General features: G+C 43.2%; 1 protein-coding gene across 1 annotated transcript; it reads left to right on the top strand.

Moving 5' to 3' along the window:
* The first annotated feature begins 1,317 nt into the window (after positions 1-1,317).
* Positions 1,318-6,804, top strand: LOC123152651 (malonyl-CoA:anthocyanidin 5-O-glucoside-6''-O-malonyltransferase-like). Its single transcript, XM_044572147.1, has 2 exons — positions 1,318-2,072; positions 5,975-6,804. Exons 1-2 carry the CDS (start codon positions 1,404-1,406, stop codon positions 6,647-6,649), a joined length of 1,344 nt encoding a protein of 447 aa, XP_044428082.1. The 5' UTR covers positions 1,318-1,403; the 3' UTR covers positions 6,650-6,804.
* The last annotated feature ends 6,185 nt before the right edge of the window (positions 6,805-12,989 follow it).

Below are 12,989 nucleotides of genomic sequence, written 5' to 3'. Positions count from 1 at the left end.
CATCTTACCTGACAAGATATTGAAGACTGACTGGGATGTGCCGGGAGGAGGAGCTCAGGTGGTGGCCGGAGCTGAGCGCGTCGAGGATTTCATCCCCATGAACAGGTGGCTCGGGAAGGTGGACCTGCCTGGCAGGATTGCCTTCATGAGTGTGCCACGTTCAAGGGGACGATCTCCGAGGCAGGGCCACGAGGAGGGGGCCAGGGAGCCGATGCGCTTATACCGGCAGATCAAGGATAACGAGGACCTCGCCATGCTCGTCGTGCCTCCCAAGTTCATGGAGGTGATGAACACCTGGCTGGTCATCAAGCAGCTCCCGCGCGTCGTCAGGCTGTCGGCGAACAAGCGGTGCGTGTTCTGGATGCTGGTGCAGAACTTCGAGGGGCACATGGTGCTTGGCCGGGGCTAGAACTACTTCTGCCGCCGCCACCGGATCGTCCCCGGCGACCTCGTCGTTGTGCGCATCTCCGAACTCGGACTGAAGGTTCAGATCTACAACCACGACTCCTCGGTGATGTGCATGTTTCGTTGCACCAGGCACAATTGCGTTGGTAACATCGAGCAGGCTATGTAGTTAACTTAAGTAAGGTGTTAGTGGAGAACTTTTATGGTGTGTGGCGAGACTTGTGCTGGAACTTGTTCATATTTTGGCCAGGAGCAGCACCTTGGTATGAAGCAGGAAAGGAGGATGCCCCTGCTTTTAATCTAGACTTATGCTATGTAGTTAAGTAGTTTGCTGTCTTTTCCTTACTTGTTGTGTTAAGTGTGCTGTCATTACATTGCTTGCTTTGTTTGATCTTGTTGTTTTGCTGTTGCTGTTGTGCTGATCATGTGGTGATAAGGCCATCATATTTGAATGGGGTGAGCAGAACACAAACGTTGTTCGCAACAAAACAACTGAAGTTTGCATCTGCTCACACCATAAGCACAAAAACGGCAACCAAACAGCAGGGGGATAAATGCCTCTCCATGTGATGCAGGCAACCAAACAGATTGCATCTGCTGCATATAAGGCTACATTTTATCAACGAGATTGGCTGGAGATGAACATGCAATACAACTAGTGTTGCAAATTGCAACCAAACACGCCCTTGGAAATCCCAGAAAACGCAAAAACTGGAGTTCGCTCTTATTACAGAGTTGTGCCACCGCCAAGTGCCATACGTACCGGTTCGATAGATAGGCTGAAGAGACGCCCCGATCCCCGCTCTCTTATTACAGATATGTGCCACTCTCTTATTACAGAGATGAGGCCCACCGTCAGTCTTGCAAGTGAGCTCTCTCGGTCAGAATTGTACTGTACTCCGGATAATTAAGCAGGTCCAGATCCAGGCAGGTCGGCACGCAACGCAGTCCTCCACCACCACCACCCAGCTCGCTCGTCTGTGTCGTCCTCGCTAGTCATGCCGACGGTAAATATCATGGAGGTCGGCCACGTGGTGGTGCCACAACCGAAGGACTTGGTAGTCAGGCTATCCGCGCTGGACGCGCCGTGGGTGGCGAACCCGCTAATCCAGCGCGTGCTCCTCTTCGTCCATGACGCCGGCGGCCAGCAGCACCCGCCCTTCGAGTCGCTCGTGGGCTCCCTCCGCGCGTCCCTCGTGGCCACGCTCGCGCGGCTCCCCCCGCTCGCCGGGAGGGTCGTCTTCCTACCGTCCACCGGCGATGCCGCCATCGACTGCTCCGGCCCCGAGGGAGGCGGCGGCGTGCGGTTCGTGATCGCGGAGAGCGACGACACGGACGTGCGGCGGCTAGCGGGGGACGCGGACCACGACGTGGACGCGTTCGAGGCGCTCGTCCCGGAGCTCAAGGTGGAGGCGCTCCCCGCGGAGGTGCTGGCCGTGCAGGTCACGCGGCTCAAAGGCGGGGTGGCGGTCGGCGTGGCTCTGCACCACGCCGTGGTCGACGGCCGGTCGGTGTGGATGTTCCTGCAGGCATGGGCCGCGGCCTGCCGCGGCGATGATGATGCTGCCGTGGCTACCATGACGTTTGACCGTGCGGTGGTCGCCATCCCCGGCGGCGAGGAGCTGGCGAGGAGCACGCTGCGGAAGTATGCGCCCAATCTGCCGCTGGTATGTTGCTCGCCCCTTACTTCCCTTCCATGTCCGTTAGTGTCTAGCTAGCCGCGCGGTCAAACTAAGCAGCCCGATTCCCTTTCCTCGGAAAAATTAAAATACCTTTCTACCTCTGCAGTCTGCACCGTGTAGATTTGATTTCCTAATAACTCAGGTCAACCACTGGCCATCAATTTTTGGGTAAGTTTCATGTTTTATTGTTTTTTCTCGTGGAGGTTCGACACCATCGCCCCCTACGTGCAGGGGCAGATGCACCTGGGGTCAAGGGTGTACATCTGTACACCCAAATGTTTTGGCAGAAATTTTTTATATATGATTTATACTAGATGCATGTATAAAAAGTGGTGTGGTTTGTGCAATAAACATCATGTTGTTTCATATAAACTGGCCTCAAATCTTCGTTCCAACAATCACAAACATCTTGATTCCCTTAAGACCAATTACCATCGATGCTTTTTCACTGTCTCATATCTTGCATTAACACCCTATTACTATTACCAGCCCTACATGAACTATGGTTTTCACGACGCCTTGTTTTTGGCCATGACATATTTTATGATTGTGTAGAAAAGAATTTCAAATTTTACTATTTTCTGTAGGATACTGCCATTATTCTTTGAAAAAAAGTTCTTACTAGCTACATGAACCTTTTAGATATTGTAGTGCAATTATTTTTTTTGAACAACCAATTTTGAAATCCTGAATCCGCCACTACCTACGTGGCTTCAAGTTGTGCATTTTAGTTCTACATAAATTCATTTTTATCTATTTACGACAAACAATTTCAGACAGAGGGACTAGTAATCTTCAAAGCTTGAAACATTAAGGCCCTGTTTGGTTCATAAGTCCTAGGATTTTTTTTAGTCCCAACTTATAAGTCCCAAGTCCCTAAAAAGTCTCTACCTGTTTGGTTCCTGGGACTTATAAGTCTCTACAAAACCATATTATAACTATAAGTCTCTCCTTGAGAGTCTTATTTTATAAGTCCCAAATGCCCACTTTAAATCCCTATAAGTCCCTTCTATTTGATTTAGATGGGACTTATAATCCCTAAAAACAAACACCCTCTAGTTTTGTAGAGCTCAAAATGGCCAATCAGCCGGCTTCAGTCCGGCGGTTTTAGCTACCAACGCTTGCATGCAAAGATTAACTGCACGCACAGGAAACGAGGCGCAGCATACGTGGCCGGTTGCAGGCAACGACTTGCATGCAAACCTCATCGCTACGCATGGGAAGGTGTGCAGCCTTAGGCTGGTCATAGTGGAGAGTAACTTAGACTAGTGGCATACATATGACACTAGTCTATGTTACTACCTTCATAATGCAAAGTGTCATAGAAATACTAGTATTATATATGGTTGTATTTATTAGCTTATAGACTCAACATTTCTTGGGAAGCGCTATGTGATGGTAACATAATATGTTACTCCAAACACCTCTCTCCTCATTAATTAGGTGCCATATAAGCAAACATGTCTTGCGATGTGTTATGTTACTAGCTAAGTTACTCCCACTATGACTAGCCTTAGGAAAAGGAAAATGCAAGTCATTGGTGCAGCCGTGCAGGCTTTCAGCTCGAGCAGCCTAACTTTTCCGGGCGGGGCTTCATGGTCACAAGACCTTTTAAATCCGGACGGAGGTATTAGTACTCCCTTCGGTCTTTTTTAGTCCGCATATAAGGCTAATCATAGTGAGGAGTAACATATATTAATATCATGCATATGATACTAGTGTATGATACTACATCCATAGTGCATAGTATCATAAAGTAGTATCATAAGTGGTCTCATTTATTGCCGCATGACACATAGCATAACATTTATTATGTTACGGTATATACCTATGTTACTATGACTGTCTCTCTCTTCTTTAATTATCTGCCACGTAAGCATGTTTGCGAGTCCCAAGTACTCCCTCCGTCGCGGTTTAGAAGGCATAATTAAATTTGCGTGCGTTTCCACAATAGACAAGGTTTAGGGCGCATTGCATTTATTTCTAGTAGCTAATTAGTACTCCGCCATATTATTTCTATATGCATGCGTAGTGTGAATGCTATTTTTTAGCCCATCTCATAACCAATAGATAATCACCTAGGTCCCAGAGAATTTCCAAACGCGCCTTCTAAACCATGACGAAGGTAGTACATGATACTAGTTATGTTACCCCCACTATTGCCAGCCTAAGTTTTTGTCGAAAGTCAAAGCATCTCTATTTTGACCAAACTTACAGAAAAAAGTATCAAGATTTTTAATGACAAATTAATATTATTAAATTCATAATGAAATGTAGTTTCATGGAATATATATTCGGTATGGTAGATGTTGTCGAATTTATAAAAAAACCACGGCTAAAAAATTATAGTATAGAAAATTCTTATAGTGCAACATAAAGCAATATGTTTCTTCGTAGGTTTCTAAATAGCATAATCGTCATATCCCCAGTTTGTAAAACAACTATGAAGCAAACTTCATAATCTTTTAGAGGTTGTCGAGGCCACCCGCAAACTTAGAGTCACCATAATGAGATCTTCATTTTTTTCTATGCTTTTATTTTGTTTGGTCGCATCAACTCAATACTCACACACTCAATTGGATGGACTCAAATCTTTGAATTGAGATAGTATTGCAATATAAAATTCTTATATAGGGGAGAAATGTTGATTTGCAACCTTTTCATGCATAATTAGTATTCGAGGTGTTCAAAATTTATCGCTTTTTATAAATAGGTAGTGAATATAACTAACGGAAATGATAAGCGACATTTGCATGCATATATTACTAGACGACTTAGCTCAAGGACTAGAGTGGCATTGTTACAGTCCGGCGTGGTCTCGATGGAACGGAGCTCCTAGGGGACAGGAGTCGCATGGTAGACATGGCTATGGTCCCTGACAACACGAAAATGGATGACAACACTTGCATCCCATTCTAATAGGCGCCGTCGTGAGATTGGAGACGACTTGGCCAGCCGGGGGATTATCCCAGATGAAGCGTCCTGTTTGCGCATCAATCTCCCACTGCTGCCTCCTATGTCACCTCATAGTCATGCTAGATGGCCTTAGGGCCACCGAAGACGAGGCGGACCGACGGTGTCGGCAGGACGCGAAGGAACCCTAAGTTTTCTTTTGAAGAGGGAGGCGACGGCTGCGTCTTGTTGCTTCTAAAATTGATGTTGTTGAACCCATTAAAGAGAATTTCAAACCAAAGAGATAGATAAGGGAAGTCACTCACAACCTGATATTGGTGTAACTTAGTAACGCTGGTGTTATTGTAACTTAATAAAGCTAGAGGCTTGGTCGTGTGCGCATAACCTCGTCACCCATATATTAGCCAACTAAGCCAAGGCTTGGCGAGAATCTAGACATGACCGGACAACACTAGAGTACCATTTTACTCAAACTCTTCATACGAGGCCAGATAAAACACATAGGAGAAGTAGGGTATTACCTAGGGCCCGAACCTACATAAAATACATCAATGTGAATCCCCTACATATACCATCCACGCAAGCCTTGCTCCTCAAAATCTTCCAAATCATGTGTATTGTCACGAAATCCCCTTGCACATGATTTGAGCTAATATAGAACATAATAAATCATATAAAATCACTATTTGAACAACATTTTCAACGCACATGGGCATTTGAGACTTCCGCCACCAACTACGGGCTCGCAAGGCATTCTAAAAGCTGTTTCGAAACATAGGTGTTTTGGTGTTCTCGACTTATATCAGCTTCAGTGGTTTCTCAGCTTCTACTAGCTTCACTTGCTTGTCATTTCAACCGCAACCCAAATAAACAGGACCTAAGATAAGCACTAGAATATGCATCCTTAGAGTACTGATTTCCTTTTATTGCCAATGCTATAAAATTAACATTTTCGGACACTCATTGCATTGCAGGCCGCCAACATGTTCCCTAGCGCCCCAATTAAACTCCCTCGTCGGACGTTCACCATCACCACAAAGCACATCCAACACCTGAAGCAATGCATGTCTGGCCAAACGACCTCCGGGAAGCCCGCCACGGCACCCATGCCATCCAGCTTTGTGGCTATCGCAGCGCTCGCCTGGGTGTCCTTCGTCCGTTCCAAGCACCCGACCGCCATCGCCACCAGGCACAACGTCTACCTCTTCTTCTTCATCGACTGTCGCGGGCGGCCTGGCATTGACCCGCCTGTGAGTGAGAACTACTTCGGGACGTGCATCACCGGGTGCCTCGTCAAGGCCATGGCACGGGACCTTCTCGCGGTTGACGGTGTCGCAGTTGCCATGGAGGTGATTCAGCGGGAGGTGCAGCGAACAGCCGAGGACCCGCTCGGCCTTTGGGACTGGATGGACATTGTGTCATGGGTGCCACTCGACCGGTTGGTGGGCATCAACGGGTCCACACGGTTCAAGGCATACGAGGTGACCGACTTCGGTTGGGGTGCACCGAGCAGGACGGAGGTGGTCACCATGAGCGACGGGCGGGTGGTGCTGGTCGCCGCCAAAAACGGCGGAGTGCAGGCGTCCGTGTGCATGCACCCGGATCATGCACGCTCATTCAACTCTCACTTTCTTGATTCTCTAGGTTGATTCATGTGTATGCTGTATCGTCGGCGGCAGCTCGGCGCGACATTACTGTGTGTCAATGTCCATGTGCTTTACCAGTTTAGTCTAGGCATTCTATCTATCTATCTACCTACTATTTATAGTCATTTAAATTCCTATTCAAATATTTGGTATGTAATTCCAAAAACCTCGATTAAGACATTACTGTGTGTCAATGTCCATGTGCTTTACCAGTTTAGTCTAGGCATTCTATCTATCTATCTACCTACTATTTATAGTCATTTAAATTCCTATTCAAATATTTGGTATGTAATTCCAAAAACCTCGATTAAGGCTATGATCAAGCATTACCTACTATTTATAGTCATTTAAATTCCTATTCAAATATTTGGTATGGATCGCTTGCATTTATGTAATATTAAACTATGTCGTATTAATTTTTTAGATCGTTTTGGGTGCTTGTAATGTAAGTGTTGCGTGCATTTCATTATGAGGTCGAAAGTGAACGCTTGTGGTTGTAATGCTTTGATGTGGCATTTCATTAGTAGTTTTATGGGCGTGGTTCATTTGTATCTCCCACATGTTTCTTTTTCTCGCTAAGTTTATTCTTCAACATTGCGCTCAATATATATCACTATGATCAAGCTGTGTAATTTAGTTTCACAATTCCCACATGCTTTCTTTCCTCGCTAAGCTTCTTTAGCATTGGGCTCAATATATATCCTCGCGTATTTCACAAGATGTGTGCACTATCCATTTACCTCTCTGGTTACTTATCTAAGCATCATGCAAATTTTATCTAGCAACCATTATCTTTAGCTAGGTATCTACAATCCTTTTGTTATCATGGTGCCAGTTGACGCATCAGCCGAAACTGAACGGTTCCTATATTTCGTCTGAGCTAGTGATGTCTGTGTTTGAAGGGTTCGAACTTTCAAAAATAAAAAATGACACTAAATTTTTGCATGATCATAATCTGGCAATGTGCGGGTGGTAGCACGAACCTGAGCCGCCTAGCCTAGAGGTACCATGCTGACCTATGGAGTTTCACTCATCCTTGATGAGCTTCGGATGGCTCTCATCTCACCAAAGTCAGGTTTCCATCCCAGTGCTTCCAAAATAGGTTGATTTCAGAAACATGTCTCCTCTATTATTGATGAAAGCAAGGATTGTGTGTGTGCGCGCGCGCATGTGTGTGTCTGTGTTGGGCGCCGGGGGGGCGAGGGGGGGGGGGTAGCTTCCCTCTCTCTATGCAAGCAAGACAATAAGACATGACTTGGCTATTATCATATCTACAATTTTCTTATTTGTTGTGGTGCCAATTGAGATATTCGAGGACCCAGGCTCGTGATTTCTATTGCTGAATGGTTAAAAACTCCGAAATGCATTGACATTAACTCATTTATTTGTTTAGGAACGGTTCTTAAAAAGTGCATACCTCGTGTTTCCTTTTCCTCCATAGTGTAAGTTGCACGGACATATGATATGAATCAAGTGTTTTTGTAATTTATGTTTCTATACTACAAAGTACTACTACATTCCATAATGTAGTGAAAACATAATGTAGTGTGCCCACGTTTTTCGAGATTCAACTTTGATCATTAATTAGACCCATAATACATAAATAATTTTACTGAAAAATTATACCTTTGAAAACTTCTTTTGAATGCGAATTCAAAGGTATCTGTGATGCTCCCGCCGCAGTCGCCCATGTTGGTTAAATTTATGGTCGAAGTTAAATCTCAAGAAGCATGGGCGCACTGCATTATGGAATGGAAGGAGTATATAAGATGAATTGTACTATTTTTGTTCGTTCACGTGAGAATTGTATAGAATCTTAGATTACACCCTAGATGGCTCGAGACATCTATGAACTTTAATATACATCAATCTTGGCTTGAACTAGCAATCAACTGAAAAAAGAAAAACATCCACCTTTTATATTCAAGAAGAAAAGAAAGGATCAATAAATCAATAATATTGTGAATCTTTATTTAGGTGAAATTTGTCGAACCAGTTATAAGGGGCACTAGATTCTATCACTTTGGGGTGTTTATCACCTGTAGTTGGACGGAGTTTATATGGTAGTGTTTGGTTTGCTCCCTTTCCCTTATCCAACATCATGTGGACTCCACCCTGAATTGGTTGGGCCTCCAACAACATATAGGCAACGTCGCATTGCTAGTACCACAAAAGTGTGAGCTGAAATGAGGGTGCCATGCCTATTTCTCACTACTAGTCACGTAGCACCTTGACACTCATAATCAATGAACGATGAGTTGACATTGATTTTGGAAGTGTCACCATCAGGTGACTTTCAACGAGCTCTGACACATGTGGCTTTGGGCTTATTTTCTTTTCCATCTTATAGCAAATCATAGGTAGTCTCTCAAGTCTAACGAATCATTTCCCTTAGTGATTTTGTGGACTCTTCATATGTTCATGCATTGCTTGTTGCCCAAATCATCCAACATCCATGTAAAATTAAGAGTTCAACATATTCTGATACCAATCTCCCTTCATACTATATCATTGCCCTCTAGACTATATGTAGTCCCATGTTAAAAAGCGAATGCAATCCTGGGGATTCTTGGTTTAGTTCAAAAAGAACGATGACGCTATAACGCCGTTCCCCTTCTTAAAGGCATTGTCTTGTTGCTCGGCGTCCCTGGTGTTGGATCTTGAGTCTTGAGAGCGATCGCGTCGATTCGGGCTGCATCTCATGGCATGGGCATCGTAGGCGCTATGTACATCCTACCAGATGCTTCTCCCATGGTTTTCGTCTTCGGCCTGGCCAGGTCCTGCAGCCCACTCGCCGATCTCTAAGCGTTCTCGGTGGGAGTACGTTGATCATGTCAAATCTGAAGCCGCGGCCATTCGGTGGTGGTGCTTGTGTTAGTCGTGACGCGGTATGGGTGTCCTGTGCCCCGTGTCTCCTTGCCTTATGTGGCCGGAGGCCGGGGTAGGTGGATTTAGCCGTATGTGTCCCTTGTTTAGGCCGAGCATCCCTCTTCCCTCTACTCTGGGCACCATACTCGCGCTTTAGCGTTCGTGTAGTGTGTTGTATCCTATCTTGTACTTTCTCCATTTTCTTCTATCAATGAAATGATACATAAGCTTTGCGTATTTGCGAAAAAAGAGCATAAACACACACTGAGACGTCTGATGAACATCACTGGAAAACCTTCAGATCTGAACCTAAACTGGAGCAACATGGAGCTACTTCAGAAAAATAAAACAGTTTCGGCAGAGCTACATATCAGGTGGTTGACAAAAGGTCATGCTACATTGCTACTGGGTTTTCGAGGCTGTAAATCCTTTACTTGTCTGGACCTACAAAAGATGAACTGCTGCTACTAGCCTACTACCACTGTAAAGTTAACTACAAATTAATGCTAGCTTCCAGTCGACTGGAAGTTAGCGAAAGATCCGAACAATCCCGTTTTTCCGTTCCCTCGCGCACGATCCCGTTTTCTTTTTCCCCACGCGATTTTGTGCTGTGTGGAAGAAAAAAATTGCTGGAGCAGGGATTTAAACTCTGGTCACCTACTGCTACCTCAAAGAGGTTAACCAACTGGCTAGCATTACTTGTTGTGCACTTGAACGCAACTGAACATTTTATCCTTCTTTATTACGCATCGGAAAAAAAGCATTATATCTACTGATTTTTCTTTTTCACTAGTGCGTCATGTTACTGACTATAGTGGGAGAGGCATACACGTTTATAAATCATGTTTACATCAATTTTAAATACATTTTAAAAAGTGTTTGACAAGGGGATTAAACTCTGATGATTTAGCACTGCCGATCTAATAAATTACATATAAACACCGCGGTAGTTTTGACCGGGGAAAAAGTTGTTAACAACACACCCTGAATTTTTTTTTTGTAAATAACATGGTAATTTATGAAAGGTAGACCCGATAACTTTCGCACCCAGGGCCTGGTAACTTTTGACCGAGGAATTCTTTTTGTCGCACTACAACACAAACCCCCCTTTAGCAACGCATCGATGCGTTGTCGTATGTCCATATAACCGTTGCTAAGGTCTACACCAATGGATTATCATGCGCTGTCGTTGGTGGTGTTGCAAGGGTCTACAACAACATATATAATTGCGTTGGTAATCAACGTGAAAAAGCGTTGCAGGGTAGCAACATATATAGTTGCAGCCTAACAACACTTCGCATGCGTTGGTGTTGGTGGGTAACCTACACAAACTGATTTTGAAATGGACATAGCAGATTAGTTCAACCGTTATATGAAGTAGTATTTTATACATTACCAACAACATTAGTAAATCAACATTGAAAGTGCGCATGAGTGGCAAATCCAGTAAAGAGAAAGATCTCATTTATTAAATCCAGTCGGTTGCATTACATAGAACACAATCCAAAGAATATATACATGATTTCCATACATTGACCATGAAAGTGACATTCTGTAACATAATGTAGAACTATCTGGTACTGGCCCAACTCTCCACCTTGCAATCAACTTAGTCATGCACCATCCATTTATCTGGGCGATCTACAACAACAACAAAAAGCTGACATGAGTAAGGACAATGTATTATTAAACAAAGAATAAAAAAAGGTTAACGGAGCAATAAATTTGAAAAAAAAGCAAATACAAATGTTGAAGGCCATGAGATAACTGATCTATCTGCATGAAAAATACTTCTGACATTTTTGAGTGGTCATATCAACTGATCATATTTTCTAATGTAGCATCAACAGGCATTGCTGATTGCTTACAATTCATTTCCGAAGTTAATAGCCTCAGTTTTATATTCTAGGTCGGTACTACCAGTGTAACAATCAGATTTTCTCTCAGCCAACAGGGACATGGATTTTGCATTTTTGCTTATATACTTCCCCCGTTCACTATAATAAGACGTCTTGGATATTTTAATATGGTGTACATACGGATTGAAATGAGTCAACAGACACACTAAAACACATCTATATACATCCGATTCAGAAAAAGTTCTTATAATAGTGAACCGAGGGAGTATTTCCCAAAATTTGAAGATGCTATCCAGTATTCACCATTTTTTAGATCTCTGAAAATAAAAAATGCGATGAGAATAGAATCGATACATGGCCTATGAAGAGGTGATGGCAAATGGCTTTACCTTTGATTATTGTAGACACGCGACTTGATGTACATGGAGTCCTGAGTCCTAATATAAGAATCAGGGATAAAAAAAATATCCCACTAATAGCAATATACAGTATACAGGTTGTTCTGGCACCATTCTCAAATTGACGTTTATGCATTCTCAATGGAATTATCTATAACAATGTACGTGTACAAGTTGCATGACAAAATCCAAGCATAATCTCTGTATAATGAACATAGCATCTCCGCATACAAATTATTTTCTTCCATAAACCACTTGCAAAATAAGCCCCATATCACTTGAGTACATCAGCATGTTTTGTACTGAAACTCAAAGAGGTATCTAGAGATATACATCGGTCATACACATTGTTTGCCCTGTTGGACATCTCATACACATAGTTTGAACAGTTTTTTTGTTAACATAACAAAATTTAAATACGAACAGTAGTAACATTCCTGCAATACATGTATACATATAAAGGGGAGTCAAGAGTAGCTCTACCTGTATTCCTGCTTGAGCATGGATCTAAATTAGAGATATCAGAAAGAGTGTCTTGTTGGGGTTTTCTAGTTACTAAGCAAGCTGGGAGTTACATAAGAATTATATATGAACACTATCACTATATGCAGGCATGAAAGATAAGTGGGCAGTGGATGTACCTGAGTGATGTATAATTGGCTCCATAACAGGACACCAAAGTAGTTATGGGAAGAAGGAATTGTCCTGGATTCTGCACAACTCCGATGAGAAGAATTAAGGCAAGCTACGTACTTCTTTGAACAGAACCCTGAATATGACAGAACCCATGGTTAACTTCGATGACAGAATAATATAAACACAATCCAACTACAACAACACAGGGAAACTACTATCACCTTTTTATGCATCTGACAATTGGGAATGTTTATTAGACCTTTTATTCACAACTCACAAGCGGACATGTATGGCATGATCCTGCTCCTATTGACGTACTAAGTATGCTAAAGCCCATAGGGCAAAAATTCAAAAAAAAAGCCCATAGGGCATAGACGATGTAATTTCTCATAGGAGCCTTTCGGTTTGTGATTGCCATTAAAGCTGACTTGCACATGCACTGCTAAAAGTTAAATGCATACTGTTAATTTAATTCAAAATGCACACTAAAAAGAAAGATAATTCTTCTAATCGTATAAGAATCAAGTCATTTAGTTTTTCACCCAGAGCTAAATTACTGAATTTAGGAACTGATCAAAATGT

The sequence above is a fragment of the Triticum aestivum genome, chromosome 7A (assembly GCF_018294505.1).
Source record: "Triticum aestivum cultivar Chinese Spring chromosome 7A, IWGSC CS RefSeq v2.1, whole genome shotgun sequence".
NCBI classification, from domain to species: Eukaryota; Viridiplantae; Streptophyta; class Magnoliopsida; order Poales; family Poaceae; genus Triticum; species Triticum aestivum.
The sequence above is the reverse complement of the archived record's forward strand: the minus strand, read 5'-3'. Positions and strand labels throughout refer to the sequence as shown.